The following is a 17703-nucleotide window of genomic DNA, read 5'->3' on the forward strand; positions in this document are numbered from 1 at the left end:
CTCTTCGGCTCTGTGTAACTTATACAGTGTAAGTTACGCAGAGCCGCCGGAGCCCCGGAGGGGAAGTGCCCGGCTGGGGGCGCAGGGTCCGGAGGCATAGGGGCTGCCCAAAGCCTGAGCGCTACCGGCTTCACGGTTTGCTGGGCAGCCTCCAGACCCTGCGCCCCCGGCTGGGCGCTTCCCCTCCCGGGCTCCAGCTGTGCTGGGGAAGCGCCGGCCGGGGGCGCAGGGTCTGGGGGCTGCCCGGGAAACCGTGAAGCTGGTAGCACTGGGGCAGCCCTTTCCCCCTGGCTGGGAGTGGGAGGGAGGAGGGGGCGGAGTTAGGGTGGAGAAGGGGTGGGGTTGGGGCGGGGCTAGGGGTGGGGAAATGGGCGGGGCCAGGGCCCGTGGAGGGTCCTCTTTTTTTATTTATGAGATATGGTAACCCTAGTGCAGTTAAGGTTGCCAACTCCTCTCTTACCTCTCAGAGAGCTGATGCCTGCATGGGAGGACATAAGTCCAGTGCCAACAGCTTTACACAGCGTATTAATTTCTTTAGCATAACTGTAGATTCCTGATTCAACCTTGTGGATGACAATTTATGGCAACAAAACCAAGATTAGTGCAAGACAAGGTGAGTTTCACTTGAAAATTAAGGCTGCGCATACCCCGTGGGCCTCATTCTTGAACAGTATCCTTACTACCAATCTTTAGCAAGTAAATTTCGCGTTCTGACTAGTAGGTTTCTCTATTTTTAAAGCCCTTCTTAAAGGGTGTGAACTGCTAACCTAACTCTACTCCGCCACTGGACACAATTCACAATCAAGCATTTTGGCAGAAGCCTTTTAGTGCAGTGAAGTAATTCTACTGAACACTGTATTTCTCAACATTCTGACCCAGTTTCCTGGTCATGTTTTAAATGCTTTTGATAACAGTTGCTACAGCAAAACTCTGAGCATTGAGAAACAAACAAGATCTCCTAGAGGGGAGGAGTTGAGCATATCAGTTTGTTCAAAGCTTTTTTTAGGCCCAGTGTAGATTTGTTTTTAAAGTAATATGCACTAGAAACTGTACAATGTTGAAACGAGAGATGCAACAGTAACTGATCTAAGGAGTAAGATATATTTCGTGCTGTCCAGAGGGTTGGAATAAAGAGACATTTGTAACGTACGAGCATTCAGACTTTTACCAGGTCTTGCTGCAAGTGGATTTAGTGCTCATGAAGGTGCCACATGGACAGTTCTAGAGATTTTCTTTATCCATAAAACAGGTGCAGCACTAGCAGCAATATAAGCTTCACCATATACCTCTGTCAAAATACCTAAACTCCACCCTGGTAGGGGTGGAAATCCCCTCTGTAACAAGGGAATAGTCTGGTTTCCATAGCCTGTTCAGTTCCAGCTAGTGCTCACTGTTCTGGTTTCCTCCAAGGACAATGAAACCACTCAACACCTTCCGCAACCTAACTGCAGAAACTCAGCACTGCCTGTGGCATGCATCTCAGACCTGGCCGCTCCAGGAAGCAAAAATGCACTTGAGGTTTAAAGTACCCAAGACTGAGGATGCTAATAATAAATAAAACATTATGAATATTTCACTCTTATCAAAAGGTCTCAAAGAACTTAATGAAGGAGATTGGTATTATCATCCCTCATTGCACAAAGGAGATAACTAATGGAGGCACAGAGAGATTGCTCCTGGGGGAATTCTGCGCCACTGCCCGTTCACAGAATTCATGTTCCCCGCAGAAAAATGACTTTCTGACAGGGAAGCAAAGGGAAGCTGCAAGAGCAGTCAGGCACTACTCCCTAGCTGCACAGGTACATTGTTTCAGGCACCCGGAGCAGGCAGCGGAAAGATAAATCACTGCAGGGCTGTGGACACCCCAGCCAGTGGCTCCTACCCTGAGCCGGGATCAGCTGCGAGTCCCACACCCAGAAACCTTCCCCAGCTGCAGGAAGCTCAGCATCCTCTCCAGCTTCCTGCCCCCATCACTCCTCAACTGTGGGGGGAGGGGGAGGGGTCACTGTACAGGGAGCTGCTCCCCCATCTGCCCAACCCCCATGCATCTGTGCATGCCCATACCCAAATATCCCTGCCAAACCTCACCCTGTACACCCAGAACCCGCCCCCAGCCCTCCATACCCGAACCCCACTCCACTGAACCTCAACCCCTACATCAGGAGCCGCCCTGCACCCAGATGCCCTGCCTCCAGACCTCCATCCCTGCACCCAGACCACCCCCCACTGAGCTCCCTGCATTCAACCCCCCACCTTGATGAGCCCTACCCCCTGGACAACCCTGAGCCCCCACATCCAGACCCCCCCCCACACCACTGACCCCAACTAGCTGCACCCAGACCCACCCCCCACCAAGCACCCAGACTGCCCTGCTGAGACCCCCACACCCAGACCCTTCTGCTGAGACCCAACCACTTTCACCTGGAAGCCCCTGCAGAGTCCCCTGCACCTGGAACACCCCTTCCCCCGCAAACGAGCCTCTGTGCATCCAGATCCCCTCCACACCTAGACCCCCCACTGAGCTGCCTGCACCCAGATTGTCCCAGACAGAATCCTCTCACCCCACACCTGGATCCTGTCTGGTTGAGCCTGCGTGCCCCACACCTGGCGCAGAGGGGCAGAGCCCCAGGGTGTTTCTGGGGTAGGCCCAGGCCTTGTGCTGTGTCGGGGTCAGATGCAGCCTCACCACTGAGTCCGTGTCCTGGGGGTGGAGAGGCTGCAGGGTGATCTCCCACCTTTGTACAGCCAATGGCCTGTGCTCCCCACTGCCATGCTGGAGCTTCTGCATTTATTTATTGACAAATAAAACGTGCAGAATTATGCAGAATTTTAAAATATTGTGCACAGAATTTTAAATTGTGTGGCGCAGAATGCCCTCAGGAGTAAGAGAGGACGTGACTGTTCCAAGGTCACCCAGCAGGCCAGTGGTAGAGCTGGGAACAGAACCCAGGTCCCTTCAAGTCCCAGTCCAGTGCTCTGCCCGCTAGGCCACATTGCTTTGAAGAGGAAGCCGCGTGCAGTACTGCAGCTCAGTTAGCTGCCTCAGCCCCAACAGCGGCTACGCCATAGAATTGCTTCACCAGGGAGGTAACATCTGCCAGCCAGGAAGCCATAGGCTCTTAAACAGAACAAATTAAACAAAGGAGAGAGAACTGAAGTCTCCTCATAAATGCAAAGGGCAGAACAGAGATATTAAAATGAGAGGTCATGACACAAGGGCCATGCAATTCACAAGCCTGAAGACTGAGAACAGGGATACACGCATCCTCTTCTGCCACCGCAACAAAGGGTCAGGAACACTAATGGTGTTAGTTAAAAATGCATGCAGCCTTTAATTCAAAGAAATCCCAAGGACATTGGGGCCAGTAATTTCTATTCTTCACTTCAGTAACATATAAAGCAGCCAGGCTGCATAGCACCAGAGCTATTGAAAGCACCTTTTTAAACTGAAGCTTAATTTCACATTCAAGGCCAGCCTTCAGGTCTCCATGCCTGGCTAGCCATTCAAAAAATTAATATGAACAAGGGATGCATAGGGGAGGAGACAACCCATTACCAACCTTTGTGGTGTCATCATGTGACCGCTGGTACCGTTTCCAACGGCAGCCATAGATCCCGGTCAGGCATGACAAACACAACTGCGGCTCGTAGTACTGTAGTGGTTGGTGTTTAACCATGCTCTTTCCAGCTCTTCAGTAGCACGCTATCAGAAATCCATCAGGCCTTGGGAGTGTCCTGAAAAGAGAGAAGAGAGGGAAGGTGTGACATCAGAGATCCTTTAAAATGGATGGAAATGATGGAAGCGGAACGTGGTTCGTAGTTAGAACTGGAGAATGGTCGTCAGGACTCCTGGGTTGTATTCCCAGCTTTGCCAGGATCTTGGGCAAATTGTCCAACTCTATTAAAGTTTATATTTGAAAAAAGTCTACTCGTAGTGCTGGCACTACACTGCATGAAGTAATGACAAGTCAATAAGACTATTGTTTACTTTTTGCACTAATCACAGCCTGGACAATTCAATCTCTTTGCATTTTAATATTAAAGTCCAGATCCTCAGCTGGTACAAGTCTAAATCACACGACTGAAAATGGAACTACAGATGAGGATCCGGCCCCAAGTATTTAGTGGTGTCTGGAAAGCCAAGTTCGGGTTTCAAGTGGTCTCTTGCTTCCTACACTGGTGAGTCGGAGAGGCAGCGTTCTCAGGAGTGCACTGCATGTCCCTCCCAATCCACTCCAACCAGTGCTTTGAATGGTGCTGCCGGGGCCTGCAGCTGGCTGAGGGCCCTTCCCATTACAGAGACACCCATTCTCGCCCCCAAAAGGATTTACGCATTAAGTGCCCAAAGAGTTGCATACACTCAACTGTCATTACTGTGACACACTTAAAGGGCTAGTTTTCCCTGTCCCTCCTAGCCTCCTCCACCCACACCCCCATGGGAACTCAGTCATTGTGTTCTGCAGAGTTCCACTGCATACCATGGGAAAACATTCTGTAACTAACGACACCGATTCTATGCCGTGTATGTCACAAAGCTACTGTTTATATTTAGATGCTTGCTTTCATCTCCACTGAGATCTGTAGCTGACATCCTTAGTTATCCAATGGATTTTACTATTAAAAATCAGGATTAGCAAAAGGGAACCTACGATTTATTACCTGCACAATTGACACTGATGCTTGGAAACCTGGCATAATATACACAACTACTGTTTGGTGGTAGGAATTGTGGTGCTCTCCATTCCCTTCCCACACCCCGTACCAATACCCCTCACTCATGTTTGTATATGTTCTACGCGGACAGTAAGTCTTTATATAAGGCCAACAGATCCCGGTCATTGGTGGGCAGGATCGAACCTGTGACCTTAGCTTAGTGTATGAATATCTGCTCCATGAGCTAAAAGCCACAGGGCTCATAGCTGAGGGTGTAGCAGACTCAATCTTTAGATCAGTGGTCCCCAAACTTTTCAGGGTCATGCCCCCCCTTACCAATGTCCACACACATACCCCCGAGCCGGTACCAGGAGCAGCTCCTGGAGGAAGCAGGGGGACATTGACAGGGGTCAGAGCTCAGAGGCTAGGGCTGCAGCTGCGGGCAGAGCCACGACTCGGCTGCAGTCAGGGCTGAGGCTGGGGGCCGGGCCAGGACCCAGGGCCACAGCCAGAGCAGAGCTGGGAGCAGAACAGGACTGGGTGGTGCTTCCTCCCCACCCCGCATTGGGGCTGGCCCAGGCCCCACCACACACACACACACACACACACACACACACAAAAAAAAACAAACGTTCCTCTTAGGGGGAATGCCACAGAGTTTGGGGACCTCTACTCTAGATGATCTAGGTGCCACCAGAGGGGACAGAATGCCAGACCAAGCAGGCAGGGTAACACCTAGTGAGGTCCCCTCCCCGTAACTGCCGTGCTTCCTTTCACCCTGGATCCCACGTGTTCAGTTCTGGATATTTCCAGTGGAGGGTCCGGTGTTTGGCACCTCCACCGGTACTGGAGACAGCAGGATTTTAAGAACATAACGGTCATACTCTGTCAGACCAAAGGTCCATCTAGCCCAGTATCCTGTCTTCCGACAGTAGCCAATGCCAGGTAACCCCCAAGGGAATGAACAGAACAGGTAATCATCAAGTGATCCATCCCCTATCGCCCATTTTCAGCTGCTGGCAAACAGAGGGTAGGGACACCATCCCTGCCCATCCTGGCTAATAGCCATTGATGGATCTATCCTCCATGAACTTATCTAGTTCTATTTTGAACCCTGTTATAGTCTTGGTCTTCACAACATCATCTGGTGAGGAGTTCCAAAGGTTGACTCTGCGCTGTGTGAAAAAATACTTCCTTTTGTTTGAAACCTGCTGTCTATTAATTTCATTTGGTGATTCCTAGTTCTTGTGTTATGAGAAGGAGTAAATAATACTTCCTTGTTCACTTTCTCCACACCAGTCATGATTTTATAGACCTCTATCATATCCCCCCTAAGTCGTCTCTTTTCCAAGCTGAAAAGTCCCAGGTTTATTAATCTCTCCTCATATGGAAGTCGTTCCATACCCTTAATAATTTTTGTTGCCCTTTTCTGTACCTTTTCCAATTCCGGTACATCTTTTTTGAGATGGGATAACCACATCTGCACGCAGTATTCAAGATGTGGGCATACCATGGATTTATATAGAGGCAATATGATATTTTCTCTCTCTTTCTTAGTTTTCCAATGTGCATTACTCTGCATTTATTGACGGTCGTCTGCCATTTTGTTGCCCAGTCACCCAGTTTTGTGAAATCCTTTTGTAGTTCTTTGCAGTCTGCTTAGGACTATTGTGAGTAGTTTTGTATCATCTGCAAATTTTGCCACCTCACTGTTTACCCCTTTTTCCAGATCATTTATGAATATGTTGACTAGGACTGGTCCCAGTACAGAGCCCTGGGGGACACCACTATTTACCTGTCTCCATTCTGAAAACTGACCATTTATTCTTACTCTTTGTTTCCTATCTTTTATCAATCCATCAATCCTCTTATCCCATGACAGCTTACTTTGCTTAAGAGCCTTTGGTGAGGTACTTTGTCAACCGAATTCTCAAGCACAGCAGAACAAGAGTCACGATCTACAATCCTTGTAATTTAACATGCAGTGAAAGGTGCTTCTTTCTGCAATGAACACGCAGCTGGCATATCTTGACTGTGTTCTTCACAATCTTATACATTTTTTCTTTCCTAGACAATTAAAACCCAAGAGTGCCCCCCACACACACACACATCCCACCTCACAAATTTCTATTGCACTAATGGTTGATTTACAGCTACACTCAAGACTCAAATATTACATCTGAACTAGTGATGGGCCTCAACTACAAAATGTAAGCATGCCCAAAGCTTCAGAATATTAGGGGCCATTTTCAAAACTTAGATCTGGATTTAAAGCACACATCTAGACAACTTTTGAGTGATGCACAATAGATTACCTCTTGTCCTTTGCTCTGTATTGAAAGCTACGTTAAATTGGATGTTAAACTACCAATCCAGTGGTGGATTGGTGAACCAATGTTCTTCCTTTATATGGCATAGTTCAGACCTTTTTCAAAAGAAGTTTAGCCTCCTCTTTGGGACTGCAAAGAAAAACCATTCAGCCTGTCGGAGCGTACACTCATGTCTGCCCAGAGCTGGCAACACTGGCCATTGTCTCAAGAGCTTATCACCCCTGTGTCACCTCCAGCGGCAGCAGCGGTGGGAACACTAGTCAAGGTGCCACCACGCTAGGCTGCAGGGTTGCTATCACCAGTGGAGTTGCACCTGTAGAAATTTTAGGGCAGAGACTCCTGTAGACAGCCCCCGAGTCTTCAAACAATCGTTCTAAGCAGTGGCTCTCAAACTTTTGTAGTGGTGACCCCTTTCACATAGCAAGTCTCTGAGTGTGACCCCCCTTATAAATTAAAAACACTTTTTTATATATTTAACACCATTATAAATGCTGGAGGCAAAGTGAGGTTTGGGGTGGAGGTTGACAGCTCGCGACCCCTCATGTAATAACTCCCGACCCCCAGTTTGAAAACCCCTGTTCTAAGGAGAATCAGCTGCCACTCCTAGTTCATTTCAAGGTCATTTAAACTCTGTAGCCTAGTAGTGCAATCCCCCTCACCTAACTATTTCACTGCTGATCAAAGGGCCTAAGAAAGGAGAGGGGTGATCCTATTGTGAAGGCTGGCATGATCTACTCAGAGTGGCAGTCTCATTGTGGGTCAGGAGTGGGCAGAACTTGACTCGTACTCTCCCAAAAAACAAACCTGATCCCTGACCGATACCATTCTAAAGTCGATCATCATTTCACCTGTCTGTCTGACACGGGGAAAAATACAGACTATTTTACTGACTATTTTAATTGCAAATTTGTACATGCTGTTCCACGAACATGAGACCATTTGCTCCGTTTTTTCCATTTGGAAGCCACTGGCAGCTGGCCATTCTTCCCTGCAATTCAACGCCTTGAGAGAGACTTGTGGCAGGCTGCTTCCAACACCACTGTCCCACGCACACACCAGATTGTGGGAAGTCGGCGCACAAAGAGGCCTTTCAACAGAGATCCCATTGATCACAAGGCAGCAGATGCCCTGAAACCACGGCTGCTCTTCAGAAAAAGTTTTTTTAAAAATTAAATAAATAAATAAATAAGGGTTTTGCTTCCATTCCTAGTATTAGGCCTCGGCCTTCCTTTGTGGACAAGGTCGCTGGACGACAATGACAGGTGGAACAGTTCCTCCTGTAAGTCACTGGTTTAAATTTGGCCCAGGTCTCTGCTTTAAAATGGGAATCCAATTCAACCTTAACTCAAGCCTTAGTTGGTGTCTCCATAATTACTGTGACACCCAGGGAGTTGAGCTGAGATTAGGGCCCCATTGTGCTAGGTGATGTACAAAGACAGCCAGAGAGACAGTCCCTGCCCCAAAGACCTTACAATCTAAATGAACAAGACAGACTGAGAGGGAAGGGAAAAGGAGGCAAAGTGACATCCCCCAGGTTGCACACCACGTCATAGCAGTGGGAATAGAATCCAGGTCTCCCGAGTGCCAGCCTAGTTGGTGATTAGACTGAAAATGTCCCCAGAGGAATTTAGGATGGAATGGGCAAAGAACTGCTCTTCTCACCCTGACAATGAGCTCCACCAGGTCAGGATGGAGACCCATCGACTGCTCTACCCAAACTGTAGCTGCTTGGTAGATAAGATAGAGTATTTCTTTCTCCAGGTCACTTGTTCCTGTCCCTTTCCCTTTCATCCAGCATGAAATTCAAATACCCACCTGATCAATTGCATGCCCCCAGCACACCCAGGAGCCCCGCATTTTGCGAACAAAGAGATGCGGTGCAGCACGTATCCTAGGCGCATGTATTCATTTGGCTTGAGTAAGAGTGTTACCTTGGATGCTGTATCCAATTGCCATTTCAGCTGGTAGTAATTTCTTGGCTCCTTGATTGCATGGGGGGTGGAGGGGAGAGCAGAATGTTGCATCATCAACTACTGACTGTGGTGTCAGCACAGCACTGGGTAGGCAGGTCAAGAGTCAGTTTAGACGGGAGGGGACAAACAGGAGGGAACGAAGAGAAAGGGCATCCATCCTGGGATATGGGGTACAGCGCTCTATCTCACCTTGAAACACTGATACTGGGTAAAAGGTGAACAGTCTGGAAATTCAGTTAAGCCCTCGAATGATCAACCCAGCACCTTCCTCTTATTTCCTTCTACTTTGAGGGAGTCATAAAGTGGGGCACAGGTGGGTGGATGCATAACAGGTTTTTTATGAACCTTTATGTTTGGAGCCAGTTTACTCAGGCTTCATGAATCCATCTGTCCTAGCTTCGGAAGAATACGAACAGATCAAAATTGGCACACTTCCCTTAAGTACTAAAAGACAATGTCTGATATTGCTAAAGCTATTAAATGTACAAGCTTTTGAGCATGGGTAACAAGCAGCAATCTACAGATTTCTAAAGGCATCAATCACGTTTTTATTGCATTCCAGTGACGTGGTATCTGGGTGTATGTTAAATGGTTTCAACCGGGATATTAGAAGTATAAAAAGACAAGACAAGACACTTGTACAAAACAGTTACACTAAGAGTCCCAGGTTTCACAGTTTTGTGAATGGAAAGGAATTGGATACAAAGAACTTTAAACTACTCAATGCAGCCAAGGACATTCTACATTTCCAACTAGCTGCATGGTCTGGGCCAGCTACCAAGAATACCCTGCCTCTAGTTCATCCTGGTGTTAATAAGTTCCAGCACTTGCAACAACCAAAGTTTGTGTGGTAGACTAGAAATGTGTCCACATGGGAACTAGAAGGTAGCAAGTTTGGGCTGTGAATAGGCAGTGGTGACTTCGACCTTTCAATTCCACCCAAGAGTCTGACAGCTAGTGCAGGGAGCAGCATATCAAATTTATTAGCCGTTTTTAAACAACATCCGCCAGTCTTCTGGAGCATCCTGTTGTCATTCTGCATTTGGAAGGCTCACTGGCCATGCCAAGTGGCGTTCTAGACCCCAATCCTGAAAGCAAATCCATACGGGCAGGTCCCCTACACCCATTAGGAACTTCTAACTAACTAACTGCAGTGCATCTCTGTGGATCCAACTGCAAATTCGGCACCTGAAAGGCTATTGATTCATTTCCAACTGCAAATTCAAAAAAAATAATACCCAAACACATAGGCCAAGAAATCGGATGTAAAAATTAAACACTAAAATGTGTTTTTGATTTGAATTGCAATACAATGTTATCAGCATAAATACTCCCACCTCTCCCCTGTGTACATCGCTAGGTAACAAACAGAAGTCCACGAGGAAAAAGATCTACAAGGCTGATGAGTAACAGAAACAACAAGGGACCTTCTGACTAACGGAAGTCAGGCTGATAAACACAGTGTGCAAATTTTACCATCTATCCAAGGATTTCGTGCTTTGTCTGAAATCATCTGGTGAATATTTACTGCCCCTGCAACTAGAAGGGATTCTGACAGAAGCTGAAAGACTGTACCCTTACAGTCACTGCTCCCATGACATCTGCAGCTCTGACGTGGAGAATGCAGCCTATGAATGATTCAAACTTCTGCAGGTTAGCATTACACAATTTACATTAGAAATAAAACTAGAAACAAGGCAAATTAATTATTCAACGCACACTAGAAAAACCCACACAGCCTGTCAACCTTGACTTTAAAGATACATCATCTGCCAATACTTAAAAATGTCTTACTGTTAAACAAGTGAACTGATTGCCAGTCAGCCTTCCCGGGGGGAGGAGGGGGAAGGGGAGGAGGTTTGTTTGCAAATACAGCAGCAACATTTTATGAAGACTTTAGGGAGTGCAATTAACACACATTTCTTTAGAGAGATACACACTACACACATTGCAACAATTTTTGTTTCTGGTTAGTCTGTCATGTGCTGAGGCTCTGATTGTGTGGAAACTAAACCAAAGTTGTTAATTGCCGACCATATATATTCCTCTCTGATCACTTTCAAGCAAAGCAAAATTAATTTACTCATGATGAAAATGTAAAGGGAAACTGTCAGGTCAAATTTTGGCTAAAGTTTGTGGTGGGGGAGGAAGGGGGAGGTTGTTTGTTTTTTAAATTTTTCCTGGGGGGAATAGGTTGTTTTTAGGAGTACATTACAGTAGTGCTTAGAGGCCTCACCTGAGATCAGCGGCACACTGATCTAGGAGCTCTATAGACACACATCATAGACAGTCCTTGCTCTAAAACGCTTAGATCCTAAACAGACAAAAATCGGCACTTTAAAAAAGAGAAACACATAATAGAAATTGTTATTTTCTACAACTAAAGCCATTCCCCTGCTGCATCGACCCCTCAGTCATTGCAGCATTGCACTGATGTCCTCACTATCAACTAAAGCGAAACTGACTTAGATTCGGTGAAATATCGGAATCTTAATTTCATCCTCTACCTACGCCTCCAGTTCCAATCCTGCCAGCACTGCCGCGATCCAGGGTCTTTCCCACCTGATGGCTATTCAGTGGCCTCTGTCAAACGAGTGGGTGGTCTCAATGCAGACCCTAGGAGGAGAGGTATCCACATCACAAGAGCCACCCCACCATAACTGGTGTGCGCAGGTACCCCCGTCCCCTCTTGGAGACCATCTCAGCAAAGTCCTGGGGGGTGGCAGAAGCTGAACTGCCCTCTTTTGCCCACAGAGATGGTCCCTCCCGCTCAGGGTTGAAGTACATGGTAGGGCCTGAGTGGAGAAAGCTGGCCCTGGCCACACACCTGTGCTGTGAATAGAAGTAGGTCTTTGGACTCCGGGAGGAAAAAAAAATCGGTTTGAAAATTTTCACTTAATTTTTTCGAAGAACATTTAGAAAAAAATCTTTCATCGGCTACATGTGGAAAAAACCTCTGAACTTTAGTTCCTACTTCTTGCATTGACAAGAAAGATAATAAACTAAGGAGCTGAAATTCACTGTGACTCATAGGATCTGTATTTATTATTAATCTCCATGGAAATCAAATAGCCATCTCTCTCATTACAAGTTAGAGTTAATCATATTTAAAACATTAAAAAGCATGAGCACCAGACATTGATTTAACAAAACTATTATTGATAGCCAATTAGTGAATGTTCGTATAGGCATTCATTTCAATTGTGAGCCCTTAATTGCACTGGAAAATGCTGATTTTTTTGAAATACTTCCTAGTTAAGTAAATAGACATGAAGTTCCTTAGGAACAGACTCTCCAGCTCCAAATGTAATAATCACATGCACCTATACAAGGCTCTCCTGCCCCATTGGGACTGTAATGAAATTTCAAGTTAATGGTTTCAGGGTGTTCATGAAATCAATAAGTTTTAAAGGAACTGGCCTAAGTCTACAGTAGCCCTAAGGCAGTGGTCCCCAGACTGAGGAGCGCAAACCCCACTAAGGGGGTGAGGAGAAATGTTTAGGAGGTGCGGGGGGCCAAACCCAGGCCAGCCCCCACAGGGAGCGGGGAGGGAGTGCCGCCTAGCACTGCTCTGCCCCCAGCTCTGCTCCGGCCCCACCGATAGCTGTGGCTTCGACTCTCAGTCACAGCTGCTAGACCCCACCACAGCCCAGCCGCAGTCCCAACCCCGCTCCCAGCCTCGGCTCCCGGATGCAGCTCTGCTCCTGGGCCCAGCCCCACAGCCCCACCCCCAGCCTCCTCAAGCTACCCCAGCCTCAGTCCCGTTCCCGGCCCCAGCCCCACAGCCCTGCCCCCAGCCCCAGCTCCACTCCTGGCCCCAGCCGCCACACTCACCCCACCAAGCCTCAGCTCCATTCCTGGCCCCAGCCACACCGCACCCCCAGCTGCAACTCCATTCCCGGCCACGTTCCCAACTCCATACCTGCCCACAGCTGCAGGCCCAGCCTCGGCCCTCTGACCCCTGTTCATACCCCCCTCCCCCACCACCCAAGAGACACAGCCTCACTCCAGGCCTTGGCTAAGGATAAGGGGGGTGCAACGTGAAGACTTTGGTGACCACTGCCCTAAGGAGAAAAGAAACTGTCTTCTGCCTTGCCACCACAGGTACTCACCCCTTCTCTGTGTATTCAGAGTGCACGCAGCACTGCAGCTGAACAAGCCCTTAATCTGGAAGGTGGAGAGACTAATGGTCATTGTCTAGCCACAGAACAGCTTCTGACTAGACTCCCTCTCCACACTCAACCTAGTCAGAGTTCCGTTGTCCTAGACGATTCCAGCTCCTCCAGGAAGTATGGAGTGGGGAGAGGGTGGAAAAACAATAAGGGACAGCATATATTTGACCAGGACAGACATTGTGCCATTGCCTTAGAGCTGAAGTTCTATTCTATAAAATAATCTCCCAAGAGAAGGGATGCGGTGGCACTTGCATCAATAAAGACATTTCAAACCAGATGAGACAGCACACTAACAAACAACCAGTCGTGAACAATTCCACACTGGCAGAGAGATCACTTGTGACTCAAAACGCCCCCTCCCCCCGCCCCATCTCTACTAGACTAGATTCTTTTTTGTACAATCAATACTGAAGAAAGTTTCTGCACAAGTGAAGACAACAGACTTGTGGTTTTCAACCATTTTCCACATGCAAAAATTTCGAACGGAGGTGTGCCTTTGGAAATCTTAAGCATAGTGTGTGGACCTCCAGAGGTCCACAGACCACAGGTTGAAAACACAATACTTTAAAATGCAGATGACCACCTTTTCACTGGTGAGCACAGAACTACAGTTATAGGCCAAAAGAAAGCAAATATATCACATCTATTTACAATGATTGCATAAACATTTGCAAGAGTCACTTAAGACCAGAAATGAATTATGTCTAGTGGGCTGAGGCAGCCTCCATCAGACATTTATGGACTAGCACTAACAATAAATCAAAATAGCCAGAGATGAGCAAGTTGATGGAGCTTGTTTGATAAATGGCAGATGAAATTCAATGTTGATAAATGCAAAGCGATGCACACTGGAAAACATAATCCCAACTATACATATAAAATGATGGGGTCTAAATTAGCTGTTGCCAATCAAGAAAGATCTTGGAGTCACTGTGAATAGTTCTCTGAAAACATCCACTCAAATGTGCAGCGGCAGTCAAAAAAGCAAACAGAATGTTGGGAATCATTAGGAAAGGGATAAATAAGACAGAAAATGTCATATAGCCTCTGTATAAATCCAAGGTATGCCTACATCTTGAATACCGTGTGCAGATCTTATCGCCTCATCTCAAAAAAGATATATTGGAATTGGAAAAGGTACCGAGAAGGGCAGCAAAAATGATTAGGGGTATGGAATAGCTTCCATCTGAGAAGAGATTAATAAGACTGGGACTTTTCTGCTTGGAAAAGACACGACTAAGGGAGGAGATGATCGAGATCTATAAAAATCACGACTGGTGGGGAGAAAGTAAATAAAGACGTGTTATTTACTCCTTCACATAACAGAACTAAGGGTCACCAAGTAAAATGAGTAGGCAGCAGGTTTAAAACAAACAAAAGGAAGTATTTCTTCACCCAATGCACAATGAACCTGAGAAATTCATTGCCAGAGGATGTTGTGAAGACCAAGACTACAACAGGGTTCAAAACAGAACTAGATAAGTTCATGAAGGATAGGCCCATGAATAATTATTAGCCAGGATGGGCAAGGATGGTGTCCATAGCCTCTGTTTGCCAGATGCTGAGAATGGGTGACAGGAGATGGATCACTTGATGATTACCTGTTCTGTTCATTCCCTCTGGAGCACCTGGCATTGGAAGACAGAATACTGAGCTAGATGGACCTTTGGTCTGACCCAGTATGTCCATTCTTATGTTGTTATCTGACAGACAAGTTCCAGAATTGTGGTACCAACATTATGCCTTTAAGGGAAAGAGACTTTCAGTGCCGTCTGGAATCCAAGATTCATGACAAAACCATGGCTAGGCTGTAAGCAGGGAAAACACTGAGCATTAGCAATCACTTATATCTGCTTTAATTTGCAAGATTGTAAAAAAATGACCTGAACATTAAGGGAACAGGATGATGCATAATTATCCCCAACCCTATGTATAACTTGCCATTCAGAGTTCCTAAAACCAGAAATATTTACATTTTCAAAACAACATTCTGACCTAGGGATTTTTTGGCCTCCAGTTGATGAGAATTCAACATCAAAGATAACACTTCAAAGGGATTACAGAAGAAAAACAGACTTTAATCTCACTAAGTAAATATGTACAACATACTAGCTCCCTTTAAAGTCTTTATTCAAGATTTTCACAAGTCAAGAGGCAAATTTCCTCCCCAGCATAAACAGAAGGATGAGAAGGTGAGGGGTTATTTAGGAGGAGTTACCCACATAAGTCTTTTAAAGAACAAACACCAGAAACGCATTCTTCACTCTTTCTACAAACAGAAGTCTTTGCCTGCATTTGCAAAAACCAGTTATCTTTGGCCTTCAAATGAATCCCCCCAAAAAACTTTTTCTTCTGCTCCACCCAAAGCCAGGAAGGGAACAGAACTGAGCGACATGTTCTTTCACCCTTTACGGAACCGATTGCTCTGTTTCTTTTTGAAGCAAAACAAATGTTCATATGGGTTCAACATGACAGAGACTATTAATGAAGTAGTGGTAGCACAGTGTCTGCAGAGTACGGATCCTCAGTCCTACCTATTACTTGCCTTGGAAAGTATACAAACACTTTCCATCTTCATTAATTCTCCCTGTGACACTGCACCCCATATTCTTCAGTGATATTATTATATAGCATGATTCTGATGTATTTTATGCAAGATAAGTCATGGGAGATATCATTGGAAATGTTATGATTTGCTGAATATGATTGTCCTATTTGTATGCATGTATAATTTTTGTATCTGAAGTTAGGCATATTGACTAGATATCTATTACAAATGTGTTTAAACCTGGGGAATGCCCACTAGGCAAAAGATGCTCACTCTAGATGACTGGGAAAGGCCCATTCAGGTTGATGAAAACAATCTGTCTTAGAACAGAGGTGGGCAAACTACGGCCTGCGGGCCACATCTGGCCTGCGAGACCCTCCTGCCTGGCCCCTGAGCTCCTGGCCCGGGAGGCTAGCCCCCGGCCCCTCCCCTGCTGTTCCCCCTCCCCCGCAGCCTCAGCTCACTGCGCCGCCGGCACAATGCTCTGGGCAGCGGGGCTCTTGCAGAGCCACGGCCTGAGCCGGTGCTCTGTGCTGCGTAGTGGCGTGACTGGCTCCAGCCGGGCAGCTCGGTGCCTGTCCTGGTGCTCTGGGCGGCGCGGCAGTAGCGCCGCAGCCACCAGTGCTCCAGGAAGCACGTTAAGGGGCAGGGAACGGGGGGGTTGGATAGGGGGCAGGGGAGTTCGGGATGGTGGTCAGGGGGCAGGGGTGTGGCTAGGGGTCGGGGCAGTCAGAGGGCAGGGAACAGGGGGGTTGAATGGGGGCAGGGGTCCTGGGGGAGCAGTCAGAAAGGGGGGGGGAGTTGGATGAGGCAGCAGGGGGCAGTCAGGGGCTAGGGTTCCGGGGGCGGTCAGGGAGAAGGGGTGGTTGGATGGGGTAGGGGTGCCAGAGGGGCAGTCAGGATTGAGAGGAGGGATTGGATGGGGGTGGCAGAGGGCAGTGGGTCCAGGGGTAGTCAGGGGACAGGGAGAGGTGGATGGGGCAGGGGTCCCGGGGGTGGGGGGCGCGTCAGGGAACGGGGGGGGGGGGTTGGATGGAGCAGGAGTCTGGGGGGGGGGCGGCAGCATCAGGAGGTGAAAAGCAGGGGAAAATCGGATAGGGGGCGGGGGCTGGGCCTCCATACAATTTCAGAAACCCGATGTGGCCCTCAGGCCAAAAAGTTTGCCCTCCCCGGTCTTAGAAGAAGCTAATTTTGCTGCGGGGCGTCTTCCTAAGGACACTACAAACGGCCTCTGAGCAATGGCTGCTGTGGTACTACAGGGACATGTAACCAGGTCAGTTACAGCTACTTATGTGCATGGTGCTCTCGTATTACCAGCTCTTTCAGGCAGGAGCCATTACTTTCCAGCACATTTGGGGTCCTTTATGTTACAATAATTCATTATTAAGAGCAGTGGTAATTAAATTATTCGCCATTCTTCTGCAACACTTTTGAGAAGTTATCTGCACACTAGCTAGTGACAGCGTGCCAGAATTACCCCGGCAAACACCACATAGACGGCTCAATGGTAAAACAATCCAGGGTCCAGAATTCATCCACAGCAACGGAGGAGCAAGGCAGATGCAAGCATTTGGAATGCCAGACATCACTGGCAGGAATGACGGTTCATCTCGGCAAAACTGCAGCATCGAAGGAACGTGAGCAATAAGACCCACTTACAACCCCCTGCCCTCATAAAAAAGTAGACAGGACAACATAAATAGCAGGAGCACACAATGCATCGGAAAAGGCTGGGTCTTGATCGAGACACCAATTGGTTCTGAAAGCTCCTGCCTAGGGAAGATCCTCTGTGAACAGCATCGGGAGAGAATTCCCCATGACACAATACATCCAAAGTGATGAGAACTTCAGCCAAGCTGGGCAGCAGGAGATGATTTTGAGGTCAATGAGGCAGATGTGAATGAGGAAGAGAACAGGCAGCAGGGAGGTGTAACACCTATGTTGGGGCACAGTGAGACAAGATACCAAGAAGGCAAAGCTCAAGGCTGAATGCAGAAGCGCACCAGATGAGACTCTCTCCATCG

The 17703-nt window shown here is 47.5% G+C and overlaps 1 protein-coding gene across 4 annotated transcripts in view; it reads right to left on the bottom strand.

Annotated features, from left to right (window-relative positions):
* Nucleotides 1-17703, bottom strand: part of LOC117871309 (glycerophosphodiester phosphodiesterase domain-containing protein 5) — a 322284-nt gene that overhangs the window by 205389 nt on the left and 99192 nt on the right. For 3 of the 4 annotated variants that reach the window (XM_034759158.1, XM_034759156.1, XM_034759159.1), the window contains one exon: nucleotides 3561-3735. In XM_034759158.1, the coding sequence (XP_034615049.1) occupies nucleotides 3561-3677 (117 nt within the window). In that variant the 5' untranslated portion in view covers nucleotides 3678-3735. Of the gene's footprint in view, nucleotides 1-3560; nucleotides 3736-11192; nucleotides 11271-17703 lie in introns of all 4 variants that reach the window. The other variant, XM_034759157.1, reaches the window with a different exon arrangement.

This window comes from Trachemys scripta, chromosome 1, assembly GCF_013100865.1.
Source record: "Trachemys scripta elegans isolate TJP31775 chromosome 1, CAS_Tse_1.0, whole genome shotgun sequence".
Taxonomy (NCBI): Eukaryota; Metazoa; Chordata; order Testudines; family Emydidae; genus Trachemys; species Trachemys scripta.